At 47.0% G+C, this 27,751-nt stretch overlaps 1 protein-coding gene across 3 annotated transcripts in view; it reads left to right on the top strand.

The window, feature by feature from the left end:
* LOC8072354 (serine/threonine-protein kinase ATM) overlaps positions 1-27,751 on the top strand; it is a 71,589-nt gene that overhangs the window by 20,849 nt on the left and 22,989 nt on the right. For 2 of the 3 annotated variants that reach the window (XM_021456012.1, XM_021456011.1), the window contains exons 26-47: positions 5,762-5,918; positions 6,959-7,005; positions 7,121-7,184; positions 7,359-7,433; positions 12,507-12,629; positions 12,877-13,062; positions 13,497-13,621; positions 13,714-13,783; positions 14,902-15,029; positions 15,926-16,067; positions 16,152-16,292; positions 16,406-16,504; positions 16,591-16,637; positions 17,378-17,455; positions 18,169-18,367; positions 18,463-18,681; positions 25,594-25,665; positions 25,759-25,828; positions 26,458-26,566; positions 26,684-26,807; positions 26,892-27,023; positions 27,566-27,631. In XM_021456012.1, the coding sequence (XP_021311687.1) occupies positions 5,762-5,918; positions 6,959-7,005; positions 7,121-7,184; positions 7,359-7,433; positions 12,507-12,629; positions 12,877-13,062; positions 13,497-13,621; positions 13,714-13,783; positions 14,902-15,029; positions 15,926-16,067; positions 16,152-16,292; positions 16,406-16,504; positions 16,591-16,637; positions 17,378-17,455; positions 18,169-18,367; positions 18,463-18,681; positions 25,594-25,665; positions 25,759-25,828; positions 26,458-26,566; positions 26,684-26,807; positions 26,892-27,023; positions 27,566-27,631 (2,473 nt within the window). The remainder of the gene's footprint in view (positions 1-5,761; positions 5,919-6,958; positions 7,006-7,120; positions 7,185-7,358; positions 7,434-12,506; positions 12,630-12,876; positions 13,063-13,496; positions 13,622-13,713; positions 13,784-14,901; positions 15,030-15,925; positions 16,068-16,151; positions 16,293-16,405; positions 16,505-16,590; positions 16,638-17,377; positions 17,456-18,168; positions 18,368-18,462; positions 18,682-25,593; positions 25,666-25,758; positions 25,829-26,457; positions 26,567-26,683; positions 26,808-26,891; positions 27,024-27,565; positions 27,632-27,751) is intronic. The other variant, XM_021456013.1, reaches the window with a different exon arrangement.

Raw genomic sequence — 27,751 nt, 5'->3', positions numbered from 1 at the left:
TAGACTGGTCCGAAAATCAATGAAGAGCTGGACAGGTAGAGCCTTGGTCATGATGTCGGCGAACTGATGTGCGGAGGGGACATGAAGCACTCGGAACTGTCCTAGAGCAACCTTTTCGTGGACGAAGTGGATGTCGATCTCGATGTGCTTTGTGCGGCGGTGGTGGACAGTACATGACTGCACTCACATTGTCACAGTAGACAACTGTCGCAAGCGGGATGTGGATGTGGAGCTCCTGGAGCAACTGATGCAGCCAACAACACTCGGCCACAACATGTGCCACTGCACGGTATTCGACTTTGGCACTGGAGCGAGATACCATCATTTGACGCTTGGAGGACCAAGACACCATGTCACCGAGGTAGACGCAGAAGCTGGAGGTGGAGCGGTGCGTGTCGGGGCAGCCAGCCCAGTCAGCGTCGGAGTAGGCAGTGAGCTGATCAACAGTGCCGGTGCCCAATTACAGACCTGCTGACACTGAGCCCTTGACGTAGCGCAAGATGCGCTTGATCAACGCAAGGTGCGACTCTTGAGGTCGTGCATGAAGAGACAGACCTGCTGGACAGCATACGCTAGGTTTGGTCTTGTCAACGTGAGGTACATGAGGGCACCAGCAATGCTCCTGTACTCCGCGGGGTTGGCAACCGGGGCGCCCTTTGAGGCGGACAGCTTGGTCCGGACATCCACAGGTGTAGCAGTCGAGTGGCATTCAGACATGCCAGCACGCTGGAGGAGATCCACAACGTAATGCCGCTGGGAGAGGAACAACCCACTGCTGTCCCGGGTCACTGAGATGCCGAGGAAGTGGTGGAGTTCGCCAAGGTCCGTCATGGCAAATTCTGAGTGAAGCTGGGAGGTGACATGCTGGAGAAGTGTCTTGGACGACGCGGACAATGATGTCGTCGACGTAGAGGAGGTAGGCCATGTTGGCGCCAACCTTGTAGATGAACAGGGAGGCATTGGACTTGGAGGTGGTGAAGCCGATGCTGCAGATGTAGGTAGAGAACCGCTGGTTCCAAGCTCGCGGTGCCTGCTTAAGTCCATATAGGGACTTCTGTAGCAAGCATACAGAGTTAGGGGCATCAGGGTCGACGAAGCCTTTCGGCTGCTCACAGTAGACCGTCTCCTCGAGGATGCCGTGAAGGAAGGCATTCTTCACGTCGAGCTGGCGTATGGGCCAATCTCGTGATGCAGCAATGCTAAGGACGGTGCGGATCGTGGCAGGCTTGATGACTGGACTGAAGATCTCGTCGTAGTCGACACCGGCCTCCTGTGAGAAGCCCTGGACGACCCAACGTGCCTTGTGCCAGGCGAGGGAGCCGTTGGAGTGAAGCTTGTGCTTCAACAGCCACTTGCCAGTGACAATGTCGCACCAGGTGGCCGAGGGATGAGGCGCCAAGTGCCGTTGTCGATCAACGCCTTGTACTCTTCAGCCATCGCAGCGCGCCAATTGGGATCGGCGAGGGCACTGCGATAATTTGCCGGGATGGGCAAGGCGACGGAGGCGGAGAAGCCGTAGCACTGGACGGTGCGGAGGCTGCCGGTCTGTGAATGTGTCATAGTCCGGACCACTGGAGCTGATGGAGGTGCAACAGGTGGTGTTGTCGGAGGTGCTGGAGAGGGTGCCGGTGCCGCTGGTACAGCAGGGGCCACGGAAGCATCCTTAGGGGCCACTGCCTCTGTGGTTGGCACTGCAGGCTGGGAGCAGTGAGTGTAGACGATGCCGAACCGCTGGCCGCCCAGCTGGGGCCCGCCCGCAGGAGGAGCAGCAGCAGGGTGCCCACCCGCAGGGTTAACCACGGGGCCCAGCTGGAGGATCGCCGAGTCCAGGGGCTTCGGCGATGCATCTTGGCTGGAGGCGGCATCAGCGGGCGGTGTAATGGTGCTCACTTGTGCCGTCGCGGAAGAGTCCCTGCAGCAAAAAATCAAGTGAAGACGGCATGGAAGCTGCCGATGGTGCTGCCGAGAATGGAAAGAAAAACTCATAAAAAATGACATGGCGAGAGATGATAATGTGACGAGTGGCCATGTCGAGGCAGCAGTAGCCCTTGTGAGAGGATGGGTAGCCTAGGAAAACACAGGGGGCGGATCGAGGGGCAAGTTTGTGTGGGGAGGTGGCTGTGAGGTTGGGATAACAGAGGCATCCAAAAACTCGAAGCGAATAGAAGTCTGGGAGGGTGCCGTGAAGGAGTTGGTGGGGTATTTGGTTGTGAATGGAGGAGGGACGTCTATTGAGAAGGAAGGTGGCTGTGGTTAGGGCCTTAGCCCACAGTACGGAGGTGGCATGGACGCATGAAGAAGCATGGTGTGGTTGGTGTTATGTGTGGTGCGGAGCATGCGTTCAGCCTTGCCGTTTTGTGGGGAGGTATAGGGGCATGAGAGGTGGAGTGTAATGCCATGGCTGGTGAGGAAGGTATTAGTAGCGAGATTAACGAACTCAGTCCCATTGTCAACTTGAATGGATTTAGGTGTGGTGCCAAATTGTGTCTGAGTGTAGGCAATGAACTCAACAATGTGGCGGTGCACCTCAGATTTTTGTCTAAGAGGAAAAGACCAGCAGTAATGAGAAAAATCATCTAGTAAAACAAGATAGTATTTAAATCTAGAGATGATGATTACGAGAGATGTCCACACATCACAATGAACTAAGTCAAAAGGAGCATGTGTTACCGAGGTGGAATGACTAAAGGGGAGCCGCACATGCTTGCCAAGTTGACATGCATGGCAGAGACATGGTGAGCTCTTATTGTAGGAGATGAACGACAGGCTCTATAGAGTGGCGAGGCTGGATGGACCGGGGTGGCCGAGGCGCTGGTGCCATGGGGACGAAGTGATGGCGAGGCTGCAGTGGTGTGCTGGCATGGATGGGAAGGTGTAGAGGGCGCCAACACTATTGCAGCGAAGAGTCATGTGCCCCGTCTGTTGATCCTTGACAGAAAAACCACAAGCGTCAAATTCAATGGAACAGTTATTGTCACAGGTGAATTGACGAACAAAAGGGTGGTTGCGCACTAAATAGGCGGCAACCAGAACATTGTTAAGATGAAAAACAGAGTTAGGGGAAGATAGTATGGATGTGCCACGGCTGGTGATGGGAATGATGGTGCCATTGCCAACCATGATACCTGAAGGAGGGGGAAGACAAGACAAAAGTATACCATCTGACGATGATATGTGAGTCTTGGCGCCGGTGTCGAGGACCCAGGGGGAGGACCCCTGGAGAGACATCTGGTTCAGAGCGGCGATCAGGCCGGCCTAATCCCAGCCGCCCTGTTGCTGAGGAGGTGGAGCGGTGGTCGCAGTGCCAGTGCCGGAGAACTGGGCGAGAGCGAGCGCGGTGTGGGCTTGGGCTGAAGGGAAGGCGCCGAGGACCCCTAGGCCTCCCCACGCTGGTGGGCGCCATGGCTACTGCTGCACCCCGGCTGCCCAAGGAGGATAGTAGTACCAGGGGGCCGCTGACGGTGCAGAGGGCTTGTGCCCGTCCCCGGATTGGGCGCCGCCCCTGCCCTTCTTCTTCCAACGACCGCCGTCGCTGCCCGGACCGCCACCACAGCTGGAGTCGCCGCTGTTGCTACCCTGGCAACCGGTGCTGAAACCGCCGCCGGTGGTACTGGAGATGGTGCGGCCGGCTATGCCGCACGAGGCGTGGAATGCGGTCTGGGCAGCAACGGTGCCCTCGTTGGCGAGGCGGAGCGCCTTCCGCACGAGCTTCTCGTGAGCGGTGGCGAAGTCTGGCAGGGGGTGCGAATCAACGATGTTGTCGGCGGTACCAGCGAAGCGGGGATTGAGGCCGCACAGGAAGTTGAGGATGAGCTCCAAGTCGGTGATGGTGTGGCCGACATCGCGGAGCGCATCGGCGGTGGCCTTCATCCGCTGGGCGTAGTCGTTGATGGACGAATCGCCCTGGGTCATGGAGTGGAACTCATGACCCAGGAAGTTGCGCTTTATGGCGACCCAGAGCTCGCGTGCTGTCTGGTTCGGCGCCGCAGCAAGGCCGAGGACGTTCGGTCCAGCGGAGCCAAGGAGCTAGCGGCGAACGCAGGCGTCCGCGATGGCCCAAGCAGGGTCAGTGGGATTGGCCTCCGCCGTGGCATCCACGTGCAGGAGAAGACCAAATTTCCCGCAGAGGGAGGAGAAGAACGGCTCCCACTGGTTGAAGTTGAGCTTGGCCAGTTCCAGGGTCACCGGGAAATGGTTTTTGACAGATATCGTTGCATAGGGGGCGACGAGGATGGCCGGGGCAGCGGAGGTGCCTGTGGGGGCCATGGTGCCAGAAGATTGGCTGGAGCTGGGGGCAGGGGAGGTCGACATGGCGACCTGGGAGGAGAGAGGTCTGGGCGTGGGAGGGAGACCTGGGAGGAGATAGGGCTGGACGTGGGTGGGGGGGAAAAAGGACCTAGGTCTCTAATACCATGTAGAGAATCACCACGTACCCTATGTGGGTGGGGAGCCTTTTATATATGTAGCCAATAGGCATACATGGAGAGTACAAACATGGTAAGCTATTACCTGTACAAGGAAACTATCCTAGGCTATACATAGAAATTTCCTTTCTAGGAAACCCTCTAATTGAGCCTAATTGATCCTGATATATACATATCCTAATAATATGATGAACACTTATGCCTCATTACCAGTCATCTTAAGCATGCAATTTAGAGAGTAGATTTAGCCTTTTCCAAACCATGATATCACCACAAAGCCAAAAAAATGCCAATCCAGTTAGTGCTAACAGGTACCTGTAATAGTTGACTGCTCTACATGAAAGGAGTTTTGCTCAATTTTCTTGATAATATTCTGCAGCTAATCACTACTAATTTCCTAGAGCTAAGAAAAGTTCCTTCTGAAAAGGTGCCAGGTGGACATTCAGTTGACATTTTAATATTGTATTCATTTTGTACATAGAAGGTAGAAGGTAGAAGTTAGGGCCTACTGATTGTAGGGGATCGCTGGAACTTAGTATCGTCCCTATACCCCACATCTGGACAAGGCTAACTTAGAGAAGTGCACACAGGTTTATCTTGTTGAATCTAAGTGAGAATTATGATTTAGATAATTATTAATGTTATATATTCACATTTTTGAATTTATTATTTAAACCACACACTACTTTGCTTTTGCTATCATTTACTTGAATGAAATGGCAGCTTGTATTCAGGATATTTTCTTTTCTTTTTTTGAGCGAGAATACAGCAGGGGAAGCCCCCACTGTAAGAATTTTTTTTACTAAATAAAAAGAGGAAAAAAGAACAAGCCTGTACAACTAAACAACAGACACCAAAACCGAAAGAATATCCTTACCCTTCCCTCAGGATATTTTCTTGGACTGATGATATAGAATTTTGGGTAAATCTATTGGTTTATGTCTTGGGCAGTCTGTTAGGTCTTATGGGCTGGGTCAGTTGTATGAGAGGCCCATTTACCTTAGGTGAAAGATAAAATTAGCCATCTTGCTTAGGAGTCAAGTAAACCTCTCTGTATAAAGAGAGGATATGTATCAATCAAGGGAACCAAGTAAGAGATCAATCTATTTTCATCTTCCTGTTGCTAGTTCTGAGAGCGTCATCGCTGGCCCATAACCTGTGGCCTACTGTTCAGGACCATGTCGAAGTTATCTATCCATCCAAACCCCACCTCCATTACATTTATCTCCTAATTTTCTGTACAAGACTGAAGTGATAACTGATAATGAATCATACTTGTGACAACTATTAGTACTCTTTAGTGTGATTGTTAGCTTAACAATGTTTGCCCATATCAGCTCAAGCATTGGTGCCAAGATGGTGAAGTTCTCAGATATTTCTCCAGTTACAGCTAGAGAAGTCTTGGCTGCTGGTCCACAATCTGTTCCCATAATTGAAACTGCTCTCATTACACTAGCTCATTTGGCTGTGCATAGCGAGGATGTTGAAGTTGAGGTATGTCCTTGTGGTCACCCCTTGTATTGTGCAACAGAAGCATAGAACTATGTGCTAGTCTATTGTGTAAAATTGATCTTTTTTTCTCTGCCAATTGTTTTTGGTATGGAAGGAAGCTTTAACGTTAGTTTCAGATTTGATATATAATGTTATATTACAACAGCTAGCACTGTGTGTGTTGAGTTGGCTATGTGGCCTTTTGGTGTTTTGTTTTATAGGAATCCATATGCAGCATACATAAGTAATTTTACGGGAACCATGACACTAGGAGAGGTGCTGGCCAAACATTTGTATGATCTTTTCACTTTTTTGGTCCCTGTAGAAATGCATGGGCTGCCTACCAAAAGAAAAAAAAATAAAGTTGGTTGTCAACAGTATTCAACTTTGTATAGATACTCTAAGGTCACTTAGCGAGAATCCAGTTGGATGAGATGCTTGCTGAACATTTGTATGCTATTTTCAGTTTTTTTTCTCTCTGTGTTCTGTTTAACTCTTTTCAGTTTTCTCTCTCTGTGTTCTGTTTAAATGGTGGGCTTGGCGCAGTGGTAGTGTATCTAATCTCCACTTGTGTCCTAGAGCCTGGAGGTCTCGTGTTCGAATGAGCCTTCTTGCAAAAATAAGCAACGGTAAAGCTTCCTGGTTGCTCCCTTCCCCAGGCCCCACCTTATGTGGGAGCTTTCAGCAATGTGTATACCCTTTTATCTGTTCTTCTGTTTCTCAGTGCTCTCTCAAGTAGGTCTTTGCGGCATGCTGCTGGCACTCCACTACGCCTTAGGACAACTATTGGCACCGACCCAACCCTCTTTTTACTATACAACATATTGTCTGTGGTGATTAAATTTGAAGTGTTTCTTTCCTCCTTTTGAAGACAACCTCTTGTGTGTTTCTGGTAGAATATGTGTTGTGTCAAGGTCTCACTTACATTGAATTGTTTCAGAAGTAATGATTCAGTGTGTGGTTTATACTATATGCTTTGTGCAGTTCATATTTTAGTTGTTCAATCAACTGAGTTTTGTGTCCTCTGACTTCTGATGTTGCAGTGTGTGTTCATGATTTCTGCTGCTGCTGCTATAGAGCCTTCTCAGCGGTATTTTTTCACAAGCAATGAGCTATGTTTATATTGGTGTACATAAATATTTTTTAAGATTAATAAATGGAAACTGATTTATGCTTTATTTACTTTTATGGTTACTTCTTTTCAGAGAATTAGCTTTTGCGTTATTTGATTCCATGTCAAGGAGGCTGGGTTATGCTTCAAGAAGCAAGGTGACTGGACACTTTTGTAGTGTATAGTGTGCACAGTTTCTGTTTGCTACTTTTCATAGTGTGGCAAATGTGCCAACTGAATCTGAGATAATTTCTTATAACTATTGTGAAAGAGAATGATTTGTTTTGACATATTACAATTTACATTAGTTTGGTTACCTCTATGGTATGCAGTATCTGGACCAAGTGATGGGCCCGATTCTTTTTCGATGGGTTGCTTGTGAGATGAATCTAGTTTCACTTGTTGAGGTAACATTTAGTTCTAATGCTTCTAAATATGTTTCTGATATGGAAAAAGTTCAGTTAACCCCCTCAATTATTGATGGTTGTCTACTTCAACCTCTCACCTGTAAAACCAGGTATTTTAGCCCTTAAACTATTGAAAACCGTCTAAATAACCCCCTGAAACAGTTTTAAAAGTGGTTTTGCTGACATAGCATATTAAAAAGTCTATATGACCCCCTAACGTATCAAAGGTCGACTGCATGACCCTATCAACTATAAAACATGATATTATAACTCATAAAACATCAAATAATGTTCAAACAACTTATTGGATGGTCTTTAGGGTCATTGGAACACCGTATCCTGTCGCACTGGCCTAAACACATGCTTGCACGCAGGCCATTTGTTGCCTCCACTTCCCAACTCTTTCTAGGTTGACCCACCGCCCAACGAGCAGCATGTGACATCTTGTCTCCTTTATCTCCCATCACTCGCCGATGGCATCCCGTTCGTTTGTCTTATAAGCCGTACTTTTACTGCTAGCCAACAGTGTTTTTCTCTCACAATAAATCAGCGAACAAAACTTTCAGCAATGACTTTTCAGACCAGCGAACAGACGGCCCCTCCCATATCCCATCCTTCAGTTTTTAAGGTAACCATTGGAGGAGAAAGCGATAGGGGCAAGGATGTGGGAGGAGCCAGATCACAAGGGCACAACCGTAATGCATGTGCTCAATGTCGTCGAGGAGTACATGAGGTGGAGTAGGAAACAAGGTGGTGCTCCTCGGGGAGAAGCACAGGCCTGGAAAGAATTTAGAGAGGAAGACAGCCAATAGGCATAGGCCTATGGTTGCAGGCATGTGTGCTTAAGCTAGTGTGGTGGGATACAATGTCTAAATGACCCTACATGATCATCATTTGAACATTATTTAACGTTCTACGGGCTATAATAACATGTTCTATAGTTGAGGGAGGCATGCAGTCAACCTTTGATACGTTAGGGGTTATATAGACTTATAATATGCCACGTCAGCAAAACCACCTCAGGAGGTTATTTAGACAGTTTTCAATAGTTTGAGGGGTAAAATACCTGGTTTTATAGGTTAGAGGGTAAAGTAGACAACCGCCAATAATTTTGTTCAAAAAGGATTCTCCCTCGAAAAACAAAAAAATGTCGGCATGGGTTCTCAATATGATTTTGAGGTTTCTCCGTGGAGTGCTATAAATGTTCCTCTGTGAGTTTTGCCTAACTCAATTTTTTTTAACCTAAAACACAGCAGGGAAGCCCAACAACTGAGCGAGAAACAACAACGAGAAAAACTGTACAAGTGCCTAACTCAATTCATATGATGTTTTTTTTAAAGATAAGAGTTACATCTGCTTTTAAGAAAGCGATAAGATTCACCAGGAATGGCTGGGGTTGCCAGCTTACAAAAGCACCCAGAAATTTATCCAACAGCTATCCTATATTACAATTAGATTTCACCAATATCAGACACGTCTAAGGTACATGGGCTGAAGCCCTTCATCCAACAGAGGATGATCCCCCATGATCTCTTCAACTCGATCCTTGTCCTTTGGTTTGAGCTGGATAGACCACCCTTTTGAATGTTTGATAACTATTTGCCAAAAAATGCTTGTTATCCATGGCCCATATGTACAGTGTCAAAAGGGTCAAATCTCTAATGCCGCCTTTCAGCTGCAAACTAGATTGTTACTTGTATTTTCTGTTTTGGCTGCAATTTGATTTAAATTGTTGTACTAGGTAGTGAAAATTATGAAAAATATCAACATCCTGAAGTTTCTAAAAAAAATGTTTCTTCACTCACTCTTTTCTGGCTGTATGTTTTCATGATCTCTGCATTGGGTGCTCCTTTTCCTTTACTCTTAGAATAGCTGAAAAAATTTGGAATAGAAGGAACCAAATTATTTATGCTTGATCTCATGATGTTATGTTGGAACCAGCCAAAGGATCAAACTCACGTGACAAAGGCTATCACTCTGACTAATATAGATGCTAACTAACTGTTCACACGTGTGTACACACACGCACGCGCAAACAAGAGTAGTTTTTTCTCGAAAATGCAGGAGATCTGCGCATCATTATAGTAAGAAGAAACGAGTGAAAGAACCCAACACAAGTACAACACACACCCCAACATAACGCACTCACACACACACAACTCAACACAGCAGACCCAGCTCACCTGAGCTGGCTGAAAGGCGACCCACACAGACCAAAGAAAACTAATCTCCTGGGAGGTGGGCTGACAAGAGGGATAACCCTCGAGCCCCTGCCAAGGTCCACAGTCGGCGTTCCTCACCAGCCATGCTAAAGCCCCAGCAATACTTGGAGCCGCTCCATCAAAAACACAACGATTGCAATGGTTCCAAAGAATCGTAACTTATTAGCTCTGTCCCACCACTCAAAAAAGGAGTTTTAACTAGGTTGTGGAGATAAGGCCAGGAGACCAACCTGCCTTAGCAAATGGAACCAAAATTCCCTAGCGAAGACGCAACCGGCCAGGAGATGGTTTACAGTTTCCTCCTCTTGATCGCAAAGTGGGCAACAATCCGGACAGGGCAGCCCCCGGCGTGCAAGGCGGTCAGCTGTCCAGCACTTATTATGCACCACTAACCACATGAAGAACTGACATTTTGGTGGCGCGAAGTCTTCCAAACCAATTCCCATGGTGCAAATAGGGTAGCTGTTAGAAGAGTCAAGGACCTATTGGGCCTTAGCCCATTAGGGTTAATTAGTCGCTTGCTTAGGGGTCAAGTAAGTTTTGCTTGTAAGTCAAGTAAACCTCTCTATATAAAGAGAGGAGATGTATCAATCTAATCAAGCAAGAGATTAGAAGGAAATCCCTTCTCTCTTGCCGGCCGTGGGCAGAGCCCCGCGGCCGGCGTTCCTAGCACCCAAAACCCTAGCCTCCTCTCTTGCTCTCACAGCCGGCTTCCTGTAAACAGTACCCGCGGGCACTGTAGCGCGGGTACTGTTCACGCTATCCGCCGCCGCTCCTTCGATCCCAATCCATCTCCCCCTTAACCCTAGTCTGGTATCGGAGATCATGGCTTCTTCCGGGACCACAGCCCCTGGCGTTCCGCCCTCCACAAGCGCCCCGCCCAGCGCCGGCGCGGTCGTGACAACCTCCGCCGGCGCCCTGATCACTGCCGCCACGTCGCCGCCGGCTGCGTCCTCCACACCACCAGCCCCAATGCTGGCCATCCCTTCCGACGCGCTTACGGCCTTCACCAGCGCCATCCAGGGCCTCCAGAACCATGGCCCTCATGAGCTTCCAGATGGGCGATCTGGCCACGCGTGTGTCGGCCCTGGACGGTCGGGATCTGCCTACAGCCGCGCAGTTCCCACAGCTGCCGATGTCAAGCGCGGGTCATCTTCCCTCGCTGCAGGCACCGTCCTTACCGCTGGGCGTGCATCCATCTGCCCCGGTTCCCATCCAGCAGCCATGGATGCCGCCCCCTCCATCGATTACATCTTATGCTCTAGCATCGACGATGGGGCTGGTGCACACGATGGCAAGCACCCCGGCGGCCACGACAACGGTTGCTCCAGCACCCTCCACCAGCGCTGTTGTCCTCCCCGGTGTATCAACCATCCAGCATCCATTCACCGATGGGATCTTCTATAGGGGTGCCAGCTTCCAGCAGATCCGAGATGAGGGCGAGATGCTGCAGCAGACCGAGCAGCCGATGGTGACGGAGCTGACAGGGAAGATGCTTCGCTGCCAGGTGTCGGCGGCAGTGCAGCTGCAAGCTGCTGTGCGTGGCCTCCTTGCACGTCGGCGGGTGCAGAAGATGCGCGATCTGCCGCTGATTCAGCCCTGCACCTATTTGCAGCTCCACCATGTGGAGGACTGCGATCTCATCCGCTGCGTCGGGGATTTTCAGAATGTGGTTCCGCCCACGGGCAGCGTGCATGCTGTTTTTCCCGCGGGTGGTGGACTCAAAGTCTTCGGCGTCGGTAGTTGGAAGCCCTATGCTCTTCTATGTGCGGTGCAGACCAGCAGCCGTCCAGTAAGGAGAAGGCATGGTGTCATCGGTGGGAGCGCACTACCTAGCGCCGCCAGATTCCGCCACCGACCACCGCGAGGGCGCCTTCGCTGGTCCCTGTTGCGACCACTTCCTGGAGGCCACACACAAGCACATCTTTCATCCAGATGGTCTCCATGGGATCTAGGTGGATGGTGTCCGCCTTATGTGCAGGGGTTAAAATTATTTCTAGTTGAGAATAATAAAATAAGCCGAGATGTAAAAGGCTTGTTTTTAGGTGTTATGTTTGTGTCTTGCGGAGTCATTCTTAGTCTCGTCGTTAAGTTGCAGCTCGAGGACGAGCTGCATGTCCAGGTGGGGTGTAGTGTTAGAAGAGTCAAGGACCTATTGGGCACTGTAGCGCGGGTACTGTTCACGCTATCCGCCACCGCTCCTTCGATCCCAATCCATCTCCCCCTTAACCCTAGCAGCCACATAACAGTAGCACCCAAGAAAAAACCCTCATATGCCGACTTGGCCGAATTCTGACCGTTTGAAGAGATCCTCCAAATATGTTTGTCCTCCCTTTGTGGCTGTAAAACAGTGTCTGAAATTATATCCCATAGACGCAGATATTCAATTATTATGCCAACAGTTGGAGCCCCCTTAATGTCTGCAACAAGAGTAGTTGCAGCGGCACACACCAAATTTTTTTTGGTTTTCTGCTGGTGACTACACACTGAAACAATGCGAAGCTAGCTAGCAACTTGACATACATACTAGATCCACTAACACATGCATGTACTAACTAATCAAACTCCTAACCACCTAGCTAGCATTTTGACTCGTGTGCACATGACTAGATTACGGCCTCAATGTCAACACATCACATTTTCAGCCACATGCTCATGCAACATGTCTAACAAAATGATGTGATTAAACACATCTATCCTACATGCAAACTTAAAACACATACGAGTCAAAATTTGTGCTGACATGTTGTCCATAAGCTAGTAATTTTTTTTGTTACTATATTTAAGGATTCCCCTTTTTTTTTGTTTTTCCGTATTTAATCTGTCATGTCCAATACTGCTAATGCAACAGGTGCAAGAAATGTTTGGTTATGGGTCTGCTGAGCCAAAGAACTTTGTTGAACATTGTAGTTCATGGCTTCTCCCATTCCTCATTCTCAGGGGTGATGGTGCTGATATGAATTGGATATCAAAGGTGAATGTTTACTGTTATTCCAAAAAGACTAGTTGGTACATAATATATCATTAGTTTACATGTAGGGGTCATATAAACCTTTTAAAATATCTACAGCTAAATTTCCCATCCCATCAAAGAAAAATATCAAAGACTAAGTACAGCATTCCCCCCTTGTTTCCCTGAATGCCCTTTACAACTTTTGTGTTTCCAGTGCTGTCTCCATGCTCTAATCTCTCTTTTGTTTTTATATATATTTGTTTCTCAGATTTTATCTCAACCTTTGTCAATCATTATCAAGAAATACTTTGTTCCAATCTTTGGATTGTGCATTGCTGTCAGATGTGGCACAGGGCCAGAGAAGGATTTAGCTGAAACTGTCTTATGTGAATCAGTTTTGCAGCTTGGTGAAATTTCTGAGGTTGAGCGTGATGATCTCATTAAAAAACATATGGTATGCTTCCCGATTAGAACATCTCTTAATCTGCATGTGCTTTGAGATGTTCCATTGCTATGTGATTCAAAACTATCAGCCCTATCAGTACTGTGCCATGATACGGTAGTGCTGGACTATTTTGGTAGTAAGTAGAGCAGTGATTTTTAGAATTGTTGAGGTGATTCCAAACCTGCAATTTCAGGCTTTCAATATCTTTATTTACATCTGTAGCTAATAAGATAACATTACTCTGTCTGTTGACATCTGCCAACACCAAAAATTATTAACTACTAAGTAAGAGCTTTCTAGAATGCATGATGTTTGTGCTACTACTAATTGTATCCAACACCTATGTATTGTCCATTCCAAGTTTCATTTTTTGCTTATGATATATGATTATGTAAAGCTGTTTCAACTTTGGCTCCTTGTTGTACTCATTCTTCTATTTATAGGTTGCGATCGTTGCTTTTTTGCTCTCTGTTTCATCATCTGCTCATGAGCCACAAATTCCATATTTTTCCAAGGAGAATGTTGCACTTTCAGTCAGAATGGTTGTTGATGGATTTGTGGACACAATGTATATCCTCATTCATTTGCCCTATACGTTCTAATGCTTGCATTATAATGCAATTGTTATTCCAGTATCATGGCTGAGTTTTGACATTTCAGGGATGATAATTTGGCTGATACAGTTGTTATTGATAAAATTAATATATTCCGTGCTGACAGAGTATTTAAGGTATTCTGTTTGTCTCATGGTTGTCTTTTTTATGAATTCAAAATCTGCAAAGGATAATGGATTTGTCTAGCCCCCATGTTTTTTTTGAGTTAACTGTCTAGCCCCTAGCTGCTGCAATGCCTTTATCTTTGTTGGTATGGATCGGGATTCCAAATACCAGCAGGACTGAAGAATGCAGTTATTGAGTTGAGAAAGTGGCAAAATATGATAATACTATTAATACCGGGTTTCAGATTCCAGCTTGCAAGAAGAAAAAAACCGTGCTGTGCTTCACCGAAAAAATAGTGGCAGCGTGTGGACCTTTGGTAACCTTGCTGCTGTTCCTGGGGGTAGTGGCAGTGGTCGCCACCCAGATTGTGGTGCGGACCAATAGGGTGAGCCCAGGGTTCGGGGGGTTTCTTGGCTGGTTTGACTTAGTGCAAAGCCATGGGGGCAGTATTTCACTCACTGGTATAGTTTTTAGTGTGCACCAGAAAACCAGCAGGTAGCAGTTAGTTGTTTGTTAGGGATAATAGAGGTTGAATTGGATGATAATATTGAGGCCCAATAGGAGTATAGGACTACTATATATCAAGTACATGAGAGGCACAAGAGGGGAACCCTAGACTAGGAGATTACACTAATACTCTTGACTATTATACCTTAACACCCCCTCTATAGTGTTTTGTACAATTTTATATCTCTATTGTTAATTTATTATTAAATTTGCTAAGCTATCAAAACAATGATGAAAAATTTAAGATGTGTTTATTTTTAACATAAAGTTTGATGTCCTATATAACCTCGCAATATTTGAAAGCAAACTTAAGCGTAGAAACAAAATTAACAAATCTTGTTAATGGCTAAATTGAACCAACTCAAATAGTTGGGGGTAGTAAATCGGAACAAACATTAGTTTAGGGGGTTATCTGGACATAGGACAAACTTGAGGGGAGTAATTTCTCTCTCTTGACAAACAGTGTTGCAATAGCACAAAGATGGTCTTCTTTCTGTGCAAACAAGTAATATGTTTTTGCGTATAAACTAAATGAGCACAACTTTGATCTATAATGTACACAATCTTGTAGCGTGTGGTGTGGTTGTGACCAAGTTCCATCTGTCCTCTTAATCTATTGCAGTTCCTGTTGTCAATACATCAGCAAGTTGCAGATGCTAGCCACCCCAGGCACATGGGTCATCGTCTTTGTGCAATTGAGGTTTTAATAGATGTACTTGGACACCGGGTGGTTCTTGAGAGCACTTGCTTGTGAGTGTTTTTCTTTCTGTTTCCTGTTTTATTGTTTGACACTTGATTGTAAGATATCTGTTGGTTTGGACAATACTACATTTATGCAATTACCTGGGCAAACAAACATGTGGATACTATTTGTTAGAATATAATTATAACAGCCCATATTGGGCTTACGGCCCATTGGCCTTGTACTCCAAGCCTGACTTGTATTAGTACCACATTGTAACTTGTAGATGTACTGCAAACCTTCCTGGCTATATAATGAAGGTCACCCCCCTGCTTAGGGTGTGTGGTGTTTCTCTACACTATTCTGACAAAAGAGTCAACAACCCTTGCTTTACAATACTGTAGCAATTACTTGATGTTATTTCTAACTAAAGAAGCAAGGAGGTGCATGCATTGAGCACGAGCACTGCTGAGCAATAATGTAATTTTAAAACTACAGAATATTTGTCATCCAAATCCCTCCTTGCTTTACAACACCCAAGTATTTTGTATAACCATGGTATGTTTGAAATATCCAAAAATACTTTGTTTTTGAACAAGGCCTAGTGTTTTCTGAGGCAAATACTTGCTTTGTAACATCAGTAAATTTTTCTTGGTTTTGCATTTCATTTGTGGAGTTTATGGAGTTTAACTTGTTTGTGGTGAGCCAGTGCCATCCTATGAGCTTTAGTTTATTCACTGATTAATATTTACTTATCACTGATTAATATTTATTTATTTTAATAGAATAAAAAGCGATGGTAAGATTTGTGATCTATGGATTTTTGGAATATGTGCAAAGATAATGTACTCATAAGTGCAGTTGTTAATTGTTGACATCATATCAACATGTTAAGAGGTTATTGTGTGTTTATCCTGTCTTATATTAATCTGAACATTTGAGATATTGTATGTTTCTACTGCAGCTATATTATTTCTATTGTGGGGAACTATATCCAGCAAAAACCACTGCAAGGCCAGTGCTGTAATATTTTGTCTAAAGTGTTGGCTGCTTTTGATGGAAACACCTCTGCTGAAACCCTGGAAGTGCTTGGCAGGCAGCTTCAGGTGGATTTTACAAACAGTAATCTGAAAAAAAAAATTGTTTAATGAACTTCTGTTTACTCAGCACTTCGAACTGAACTGTCACAGGTAGTAGTTCCAAAATTAGTTATTTCATGCCTAGTCAATGAGAAAGAAGAAAGAAGTGGTACTGAAGATTCATCAAGAGTTCTTTCTTTACTCCGTCAATTGACAGTGGAGGCTGATCCTCTGCTTTATGATTACATAAGAGTATGCTTCATTTCTCTACATATATAATTGCACTCTTAGTTCTTACTGGTATCTGTGTGTTATTCTTATGGGTAATTCCTGTTTGGTTTATTTTGTTTTGAATGGTCTTACAGGAGTTAGAACCACTTCCTGATCTTGATTGCTTGAAAGATGTACAGGAGTTTCATGCTTCACTTTCTGCATCACATTCTTCAAGAGATCAGTTCTTAAAGGTTCTTATTTTTCCTATTCTTTTTTTTTTCCATTTTATTTCCTCATATTCATTATGAGCTGACTTATCACTTTTGACTTCCTGTAGTTTGTTAATAAGGCTCCTTATTTGCCACCGGAGCTATTTTTGTTGAGGTAATGTTTCCTTGGTATAATTTCATCCATACCAGTCTGTCAGTGGCATGCAGGGGTCTGGTTCTACATGTAGCGTGTTGTGCATGGGGGGTCTGGTTCTACATGCAGCGTGTTGTGTGGTATTTTCATCCATACCACCATTTCAGTGCACCTTTTTTTCCCCTCAAACACGCAAGAGAGCTGCATATCATATATTAAGAAAGATGCTGGGGTTTAGAAACCCTGTACAAAAAACACAAGCCCACTTGAGAGTTAAGCCTAGTGCTTCTCTATGTATCTTACTATTTCCTGTCATCTAGGCTGCTAATAGCCTAATATTAGGAATATGCTCAGCATCCACTTTAGTGGTTAGAATATGCTATAGCAGGTATATCATCTGCTTTATAAGTAGCAGTGGTGCTGGACCTTGTATCCCAAGTTCGCTTTTATAATTCCAACAAGCGGCTAAGGCCAAGCTGCCCTGTGGCAGTTCCCAAATCTGAGATCCATTTGTGTTACCTGGCCAACACCACTGATAGGACAACTGGAGATAAGAAACACCTCAAGCCCCAGCTGAACTCCTAAGTCTTATCTTACTCTGTCATTGGTTTGAGCCCACCAATCATCAAAGGAAGTGGAATCAGGATGGCATTGAAAATTAACATAATCAGTTGTTCCTCTGCCCACAAAGCCTGCGTATTTCATTACCTGTTGATTTCCTCCTTGTGAGATGTATAGCTGACTGAATTTTATCGTGAAAGGCCATGGATAGAAAAAGTTGAACTCGAGGGAATTTTAGTCCTCTACGCCCATCATTTATTGATCACTACCTTCGAAAGGTCATAGCTCTATGCCTCTATACAATGATCTTATAGTGAACTTCACAGATTTTTCTATGTACCAATTGACTGCATACCATCTGTCAAATTGACATGTTCCTGCTTATGTATCATGTCTTCCCATTCAGCCATCTCCACAGAGCCCAGTGTTCTTCTAATGCTTAATGTCCATCTATATTTCCTGTAGCTTTTGCCACTATTTTTTAGCAAACACACATGAGCTCTTTGTATCATTATATTAAGAAGAAAAATGGGGTAATAACTAAGAACCCATACAACACACACCCACACACCGCTAGGTTCTTTAAGTACACAGACACACCCTTAACATACAAGCAAAATGACCCAACTTTAACTCACATTCAGCCGCAGAGTAAGGAGGTAATTGATACCTTTGCTTTAGCCACTCAAATCTTAGTGGTAGAACAAATTCCAAATAAATGTTTGGACCCAGCTTGGAACTGTACTAACCACGTGTGTTCCCAAAACCTGGTCCATAAAGCGCTTCTCACGTTCTTAAATGAACCCATAAGATAGTGTTGTTTTATGTCCAAACAAGGTCTCCAATGTTGTGACCTCACATTTCTTCTTTCCCTATATAACACCAATGCAAAATATGTTAGCTTAGATCCTTATGATATTGTATTATTATTTTTCTTTTCCAAACATGTTTCCTATTGTTCTAACACTTCTTTCATTTCTTATACTTTCAGTCTTCGTGCGTATCACAAAAAGTTATTATTGGGAGAAATCATCCGTAGAAGTGACCTATCTGTGGCTGATGCAGACATGGTTAGCTGCTGGCGTAGCGACCCAGATGTCATTTCTGCTGTATGGGCTCTTGTTGACCTTTGTAGCTCATCATCTATAGCAAATGAAGCTTCTTCAGTGCTTGCTGATTTTATCTCTAGGGTGTGTTTTCAGCCTTAATCCTTTCTGATGCTACACTATGTTGGCGATGTACATTTTTCCATCTCAGTAAGTTGATTTCTTTAATGTTAGCGCAGGCTGGTATATCTGATGCACATCAAGTGATATTCCGTCTGCCAACTCCTACCGAAAACTATCCTTTACAACTACATACCAGTTCTGCTTCCAAGGAGGATAAAATATCCCCAGACTATGGTATTTCTGATGATGTTTTGGTTGTGCTTCTGAAACTCTTGAAGACTTATTTATCTGATGAATCTGTTGAAATAATAGATGCTGCTTCACAAACACTGAGGGTATGTTATTAAATTGCGCGCTCGTTAATTGCTGGGCGCAGTTCTGATAGTACATATTCTAATGTTCATATTTAGCTCGTCATCAATTTTGTCGCAGCATTTCTGGCCTTTATACCAAAACTCTTTTGAGATAAACCTTTTTCCTGCTTGCGCACACAAAAAAGTGATATTGATGTGCATCAAAACCCAGTCATTCTGTCATCCAGAATTAGCTTCCTAGATTGTGACATTGTAGGTACATAAATCATCTTCTGGTCAACCTATACTATGCAACTAGTGTGTAATTTTGAGTTTCTTTTTTACCCTTTATAAACAGTTCATTCGATGTCTCGTGTCTGTTATAAATGTTTCATCTACAATTTTCTAAGCATGTGTTGCACAAGTACACCAATGCTGCATTGTTTGTAGGGATATTTAATCAGACTTCAAGGCTGGGTTTTTATGATGCTACTGGGGCCAATGATTAATAAGATTAATTTATTCTTTCTTGTTTGAATCAAAAGGGTACATTGGACATTTTGACTACACTTACATAGACTTGATCTTTCTCAAGGACTAGTGCTTCTAACTTGACATCAACTATAGTGATATAAATCTTTGGTTTCTTCCCTAATCTACTATGCTTTAAACCTATCCTATGAAACCTGTTCATAACATTGTGCTGTTTAAAATTCTGTGTGCCAAGATGTTGCATGCATTGTTTATCCTGCTGTATGTGTATCTGCTGCTCCCTGTTATTTCTCCTCCTTTGGTAATGCTGATTCTATTTAGGAAACCACTACAGGAGAAATAAAGTGAACCAGTCAGCTGAATTATTCTTCATCAACTTATCCTAACATCCTAGCCTTCAATCCTCAGTTCTTGTTTGAATTGCAGAGATTAATTTCTTTGAATACCTACCACCTGAAAATATAGAAGGGTGTCCAATTCCTTTGTTTGTCCTGTTATATCATTCCATTAGTGAGCCTCATGGGCCATATGGGCCTATATTAGATGGGCCTATTAGAAATTCTGATTGGATTACTTAGGCTAACCCTAGAAGGGTAGCAATATAGCATGGCATACATGGGCCTCATGGGCCTAGCATCATGGGCCTAATACACTCGTACTCCAACACCCCCCCACAGTCTGAACTACTGGCGCAACAGAGTTACAGACTGGACATGAAAAGAAGTACACACACGAGCACCCCACAGGCGCAACTAGCCACTGGTGATGTTAAGGCTGGAGCGAACTCGGTGAAGGTCGAGGACGGGAGGCCCTTGGTGAAGATGTCAGCAAACTGGGAGATGGTCGGGACGTGGAGGACCCGAACATCTCCGATGGCGACTCGATCACGGACAAAGCGGAGATCGATCTCCACATGCTTGGTCCACTGGTGCTGAACAGGGTTGGTGGAGAGGTACACCGTACTGACGTTGTCGCAGTAGACCAGCGTGCTCCGGGAGAGAGGGCTGTGGAGCTCGGCGAGGAGCTGCCTAAGCCAGGAGGCCTCAGCCACGCCGTTAGCGACAACGCGGTACTCCGCCTCAGCATTGGAGCAGGAGACCACCGGCTGGCGCTTGGACGACCAAGACAGCAGGTTGCCGCCTAGAAAGACAACGTAACCTGAGGTGGAACGCCGAGTGTCCGGACACCTGGCCTAGTTGGTGTCAGTGTAGACGACGAGCTCAGTGTAGGAAGACCGGTGAAGGAGCAGGCCGTAGTCGACAGTGCCGCGGAGGTAGCAGAGGATGCGCTTGAGAGCAGTGAGGTGGGGCTCTCGGGTATCATGCATGTGAAGACAGATCTGCTGTACTGCATAGGTGATGTCCAGCCTAGTGAAGGTGAGGTAGTGTAGTGCACCAGCAAGACTCTGTTATGCAGTGGGGTCTGTCTCTGGGGTGCCCTCAGCCTTTGACAGTTTGCCCTGTGTGTCAACTGGGGTGGAGCATGGCTTGCAGTGAGTCATCCCAGCTCGCTCCAGGATATCAAGAATGTACTGCCGCTGGTGAAGAAGTAGCCCGATGGGATGAGGCTCAATAGTGACCCCGAGGAAGTGGTGGAGCACACCAAGATCATAGCAATCTCCTGCTGGAGAGAGGTGATGATGCGGCGAAGTAGTGACGGACTAGAGGCTGTGAGGACAATATCGTCAACATAGAGCAGCAGGTAGGCAGTCTCAGCTCCATGGTGATAGATACATAAGGATGTGTCTGACTTGGCCTCCACAAATCCGAGTGTCAATGGGAAAATATCAAACCAAGAGTACCACGCCCGAGGGCCCTGCTTGAGGCCGTAGAGAGACTTGTTGAGCCGGCAGACCATGTCAGGACGAGAAGAGTCAACAAAACCCGCTGGCTGGCTGCAGTAGATTGTCTCAGTGAGAGTACCGTGCAGAAAAGCATTCTTGACATCCAGCTGATGCACGGGCCATAAGAGAGTGAGAGCTAGTGAGAGTACCGTGCGGACGGTGGCCAGCTTCACCACTGGGCTAAATGTCTCATCATAGTCGACTCTAGGGCACTGAGTGAAACCCCAGAGAACCCAGCGAGCCTTGTACCGATATAGGGTACCATCAGCCCACCGCTTGTGCGTCCAGATCCACTTGCCGGTGGCGACGTTGGAGCCAGGCGGACGGGGCACTAGATCCCATGTCCGGTTGGCAGGCAGCACCGTGCACTCCTTCCATCGTGCAACGCTAGTGAGAGTCCGACAGGGCGTCACGAATGGAAGAGGGTACAGGAGAGACCTGCGGTTCACCGGGCATCGTCGCGAGAGCTCGGGGCCACAGGGTACCAGCCGCGTGTCGCGTCACCATAGGGTGAATGTGACGCGGGTGTCGGTGAAGGAGCGGTGGGTGGTACACCGACGGCGCGACATGGGCAGTTGGGGGCCGCGGCGGCGGGATAGGCGTCGTCGGTGGAGAAGAGGCCACGGGTGGTCGTGGCATCGCCGGCGGAGAAGAGACCACCGGGGGTGGGTGCGAAACCGACGCCCCTGGACCCGCGTCAGGCGTAGGTGCAGATGCAGCATCGGAGGGCGACGCCTCCGGACCCGTGCAGGGTGCAGGGCTAGGAGCGTCACTGGTGGGCGGCGAGCTGTGACACGGGCCCGGCGAAGAGCCCGAGGGAGCGGTACCTACAGGATACAATGGCAAAGGTGGCTGGACCACCATGTTAATGGGAAACATAGAGAAGAGGTCAAGGTCAGGGGTGGAAGTGGGTGTGGTGGTGGTGAAGGGGAAGACGGACTCATCAAAGCAACGGTAACCCTTGGGATCCGGGGAATACTCGAAGAAGACACATAGAGTCGAACGGGGAGCCAGCTTGTGGGGAGCGGTGGCAGTGGTGTTAGGGTAACACGCACACCCATAGACACGAAGGTGCTCATGCCGAGGAGGGGTACCGAAGAGAGCATGGTGTGGCGTAGGCGCTGGGCAGACAGCGGAAGGAAGGCAGTTAAGGAGATAGGTGGAGGTGTGCAGACTCTCAGCCCAGAAGCGAGCAGGAAGCGACGCCTGGAGAAGAAGGGTGCGCAGGATGTCGTTCGTGGTGCGAATCATGCGCTCAGCCTTGCCGTTCTGGGAGGAGTTATACGGACAAGACATGCGCAACTGGACACCGAGAGAGGAAGAAGGCACGAGAGGTGGTGTTATCAAACTCACGGTCATTGTCACACTGGACGACCTTGATGGTGAGGCCGAACTGAGTAGATACCTAGGCGAAAAAGTGGAGAAGTGCGGGGAACGCATCAGACTTCGCACGCAAGGGAAACGTCCACGAATAATGAGAAAATCATCCACCACCACAAGATAATATTTATAGCCAGAAATGCTGATGACAGGAGATGTCCATAGGTCGCAATGTACAAGATCAAAAACATGGGCAGCATGAGAAGTATGAAAAGGAAGGCGAACATGAAGGCCCAGTTGGTACGCATGACACAGGTGCTCATCGTGAGCCCGAGTACAATGAATGTCGGAACTACGACTAAGCTGCATCAGAGCATCACGACCAGGATGGCCGAGGCGATGGTGCCAAGTGGTGGAGGAAGGAGTGGCGGCGAAAGCAGCTAACAAAACCGAAGGGTTTAAAGGGGCCCTGTGCTGTCACATCGGAGAAGAGGACGCCGGGAAGCAAAATCCTTCACAGTAAGACCATAAGAGTCAAATTCAATAGAATATCAATTGTCAGCTGTAAAACGACGAATAGGAAGGAGGTTGTGAACCATAGAAGGAGCAACAAGAATATCATGTTGACGAAAGGAACCATGAGCGCCAGCGGCACCCGCGGACGTGACAAGAAGGCATGAACCATTGGCAACTATGATGGACGAAGGGTGAGAGGAAGGAGGGTGAACGGAGGAGAGTATACCATGGTCCGGAGTAGTGTGGTAAGTGGCACCCGAGTCGGCGATCTAGACTGGACCGACAGGCGGTGTCAGGGCCATAGTGCTGAAGGAGCGGGCCAAAGCCGTCGGGTCCCAACCGATAGGCTCGGGCGAGGCACCGGGAGGTGTAGCCCACGAAGTCGCTGAGGGAAACCCCGGAGGAGCACCAGCGAGGATGGCTGCCGGCGGGCGAGGCTCACCGCCAGGAGCCTGGAAAGGCCACATGGAGATCCGCCCTGACCATGGGTTGTGGAAAGAGGGCCAGAGTGCGGTCCGTGGAGGAGTCGGCGCCGCGTTGCTCCCACAGCCAGGACCCGCACCACGTCCCCCTCCGCAGCGACGGCGGCCACCACGGCCCCCCACCCCCGCTCGGCCCGAGAGGAAGAGGACCAAGAAGAGACGACGGTGGCAGAGCGGCCGGACGCGGTGGAGGAGTAGCGGCAAGGGCAGTCGAGGAAGACGAGGACCCCGGCGCGGAGGTGGACCCAGGCTGGAGGGCCCTGAGTGAGCTCCTCCATGACAAGGTCATCACGGACCTGCAGGAATGTGTGGAAGGGCCGCTGCCGTGTGATCCACGTCCGTAGGTGGGCGTAGCGGTCACTGAGCACGCGGAAGACGTTGAGGACCAGGATGCGGTCCTCCATGGGCCAGCCAAGGTCACCGACGGAGTCCGCGATGCCCTTCATCTGTTGGCAGAACTCGCCAATGGAGAGGTCACCCTGGACAAAGGTACGGAAGCTCACATCGAGACGCAGAGCCCGGGATTCGGCATTGCCTAGAAACTGACCCTCGAGCGCAAGCCAGGCCCGCGCGAGCGTCGGGAGAGTTGCGGACGAGGTCGTGGAGGTCTAGGGAGATCATCCCGAGGATCCAGGAGAGGATGACACTGTCGAGGCGCAGCCATGAGGGGGTCTGGACCGCGACCGAGGCGTCGATGAGGATGTGGTCATTAAGGCCGTAGCGACGGAGGGTGAGGAGGACCAGGTCCCGCCAGCAGGCGTAGGAGGGCGACTCAGGCTCGAGGACAACCGGAACGAGGAGGCAGATGTTGTGGACACCCCCGGCCTGGTAGTGGAGCTGCGCCACAAGTTGGTCGGCCGGATCGTGCCACATGATTGCGGTGTGGGACACGCGGGGACCTGTGGAGCCGGAGGAGGTGGCCCCGGCGTCGTGAGGCAGGGAGGATGAGGAGCTGCTCCGCCTCAGCGATCTGGCGGGCCAGTGCATCGACCGCATCGCGCTCGTGCTCCCCAAGCGAGGGCGGCGACGAGGGCTGAGTTGGCACCCGCGACGTGGAGGTCAGAAGGCGGCGGCGGAGGCGGCGGGTCGGGGAAGGGAAAGGCACCCGCGCCCATCGGCATGCCCAGCCCGGCCGCGGTGACGGCACCCGCGCCCACCGGCATGCCCAGCCCGGACGGGGTGACGATGGGCATGCCCAGCCCGGCAGCGGTGACGGCGGCCATCACGGCGTCGGCATCGGCGGCTGCCACTGCGTCATCCTCGGCGCCCAGGTCCGGGCCGCCCACGCCTGCGCCCGCACCTGGAGCCGCGGCCGGGGCTGCCGCGCCTAAGGCACCGCCGCCTGGGGCCGCACCTGGCGCGCCCGCGCCCGCCGCCAGGAGAAGACGAGCGGCGGCGGCGACGCCAGCGAGAGGAGGAACGGTGGCTGTTGGAGGAGTGGCAGCTGCTGCAGCCTGCGCCCAAGTGTAGCTGGGGAGAGGAGGAAAACAATGGAAGTAGGTGGGAGGAGTAAGAGGGGGGCGGCCAGCCATGGCTCTAGGCGGCGGCTCACCGGCTGGCCGGCGACTGGCAGTTGGCTGGCGGCTGGGGAGGGAGGAGGGAGAGGAAAACCTAAACCTAGCTTGATACCATGTTAGAAATTCTGATTGGATTACTTAGGCTAACCCTAGAAGGGTAGCAATATAGCATGGCATACATGGGCCTCATGGGCCTAATACACTCATACTCCCCCAATTCTGTTTAGTCGAGCTTCTCGATCTTTCATTATACCTCAACAAGGCCTTCATATACTTAACACCCCCTTAAAACTCAAGGTGGAAATGGAGTATCTGAAGCATTTAATTTGATCAAGTGAAGCCGATGTTGCTCTCGAGTCTGTGCTTTAGTGAAAAAATCAGCTAACTGCAACTCGGAAGGCACATACTTGTGACAATGAGACTGAGTAAAGAAGGCATCCACACCAATATGTTTGGTAACCTTGGATTAGAGAGTCTGATATCATTCCATCAGGGGAAATGACTATATATAGGAGGCTCATGGGCCTATGGGCCTATATTAGATGGGCCTTCATATACTTAACATGTCCTTCTGTAGATGGTGCAGAATTTTTTGAATACCCACACTCGAAAGAAAAGGGATAAGAACACTTAACAAAGGCACACACCCATACCACTTACATTTCATATGTGTTTCAGAATTTTATAAATTGCAGGAAGAATGGATTTGATTTTAATTCTAGGAGGCATCGATACTAGTATTCTTTGTACTGTGATTCCTATTAATATTTTTTTCCTCAATCAGGGTATTCTATCAACATCAAGGGGGCTCAATGCTCTGCAGTTTCTTGATTCTCTTGATAGGTCTTTACTCATGGTATCCATGAATCGCTGCATCTCGTGTTTTGTTCTGATAACCACATTCATTTTTGTAATGCTGTTCTCTGCTCCGAAATTACTGCACCTACAGGTTCATTCGAGAGGTGTAAACATTCAGATAGTTGAACAGACTATATCGCAAATGGAACAGTGTGCTGGTGGTGAGCATACATTTGGTTTTCTGTATTAGTTGAACAGACTATATCGCTCCAAAATATATATTTTTATTCATGACACTACAGAATGTACCCTCCTTAATGGATGTTAACCTATGCCACACATACCAGAATATAATATTCAACCATATATTGAATTTGGCAGTTGTTTACAATGTCTTGTAAAGAGCAGTTTTGGCTAATTTCTATTTAAGTCAGCATAAAATACATCCACTAAAGTTGGTTATAGATTGCATGAGAAGTTTACAATCAGAAAAAAAAAAACACTGTGATTTTTTACCTTTATTATTACTAATATACATAGATAGAATATTTGTTATCAAGGTATTCTAAATCTGACTATTGCTACACATGCCAAATTTCACGGGCTATTCATTTGTACAGTAGAATACCGAAGAACAAGAAGTCCCCATTTGCCCAGTCATATGTGGTTCTCTATAATCTGCTGAAAATGGTTCTTGATACTTTGTATTGGCGTAACATAATTTATTACATCTATAAACATTATTGGAATCATGAAAACTCAGCACTCTGCTAGGTGGATGAAATATGTGTTATCATGTCAGTTACCGCAAATTAAGTTACATGCAGTTTGTTGAACTTTGGTTCTGTAGTTTCACTTGAAGATGCAGATGTGTGGCAAACTGAAGGTCGAACTTACAAGCAATGGCTGTGCACCCTAGTGAGCTCACTTATTTGTCACTGTGATGACATCATTTTGAGGTATCATTTTCAGCTTAAGAAAATGATTGTAACACTTATACCAAGCTTAAATATGATAGTACTATTCAATACAACTGTAACATCTGTCACTGCTTGACATTGGTATTCTTCTTATAGACTCTGTAGGAATCTTGTTTTTCTCAAAGTTAAGGCTGCTGAGCTTTTGCTTGCAAGTACTCTAGTGAACATTGCTAGCAATGTTGATTCTAATGCTGTCATCTGCAGATTAATTTCAACAAAGGTTTGTAGGATTCCAAAATTATTCTGTACTCTACAGTTGCAATCTAGGGTTAGTCTCGGTGATTTGATTATATTCAATGTGCAGGTTGAGAAAATAATTTTTTCTGACTCCAATCATTCGTTGAAGTCAATCCATCTGTTTCTGGATGCACTGAATGTCATTAGATCTTTTTATGTTGCTGAAAAGGCCAGAACTTTCCCTTCTAATACTCTGAAGGTATGTTATTACTGTTATTTTCTATTGAAATGACATGACATGTTGCATATATTGTTTCATGTTGAAGTAGTCGTTGAAGTGATCCATTTCTTATACCATAACCAATTGGAAAACAGGTAGACTCATTGAATACTTAATCCTTGCCTTCACTGTTGACCTGTATCAACTAGACTTCTTGCTTATATTACTAACACCTTTAAGCCAAGGAGGCTTGATGGACCACTGTTACTCTTCACCTGTCCTCAAAAAGTCCTATTCATTATTACCTAAAACTGTAATAGTGTGCACTATTCAGTGACCAATTTTGAGTTTTGGTTAATTTTGTACAACCTTTATTGATTCTATCTTCTAGTGATCCTCTCTGCTAGGAAAGGGGCATATGTTCCTTTTTTTGCATTAGTCTAAATGTATTGGTAATGTTATTGTCAGTTACCACTACCTTAGTCTAAATGTCTATAATATAATTTTGCCTCAACAATGTTATCCATTTGAGATACTTGTTCATATTTATCTTACCTTTGACCTACCATTTGAACTATCAGGATGGTAGATCTGCTAGATCAAAAAGTCGATCACCAGCGACAACCCCATCATCATCATGGAAGAGGGTACTTCATTTTTGTCCTTTTTCCCCAGTAATGAGCATGGCACATTTATTTGGGATACCTGAGCATGTCGCTGTCAATTGTGATATGCAATATTATATTCGTGGAAAGAATTATGTTGTC

The sequence above is a fragment of the Sorghum bicolor genome, chromosome 3 (assembly GCF_000003195.3).
Source record: "Sorghum bicolor cultivar BTx623 chromosome 3, Sorghum_bicolor_NCBIv3, whole genome shotgun sequence".
Lineage (NCBI taxonomy): Eukaryota > Viridiplantae > Streptophyta > Magnoliopsida > Poales > Poaceae > Sorghum > Sorghum bicolor.
This window is presented reverse-complemented; position numbering and strand designations above follow the sequence as displayed.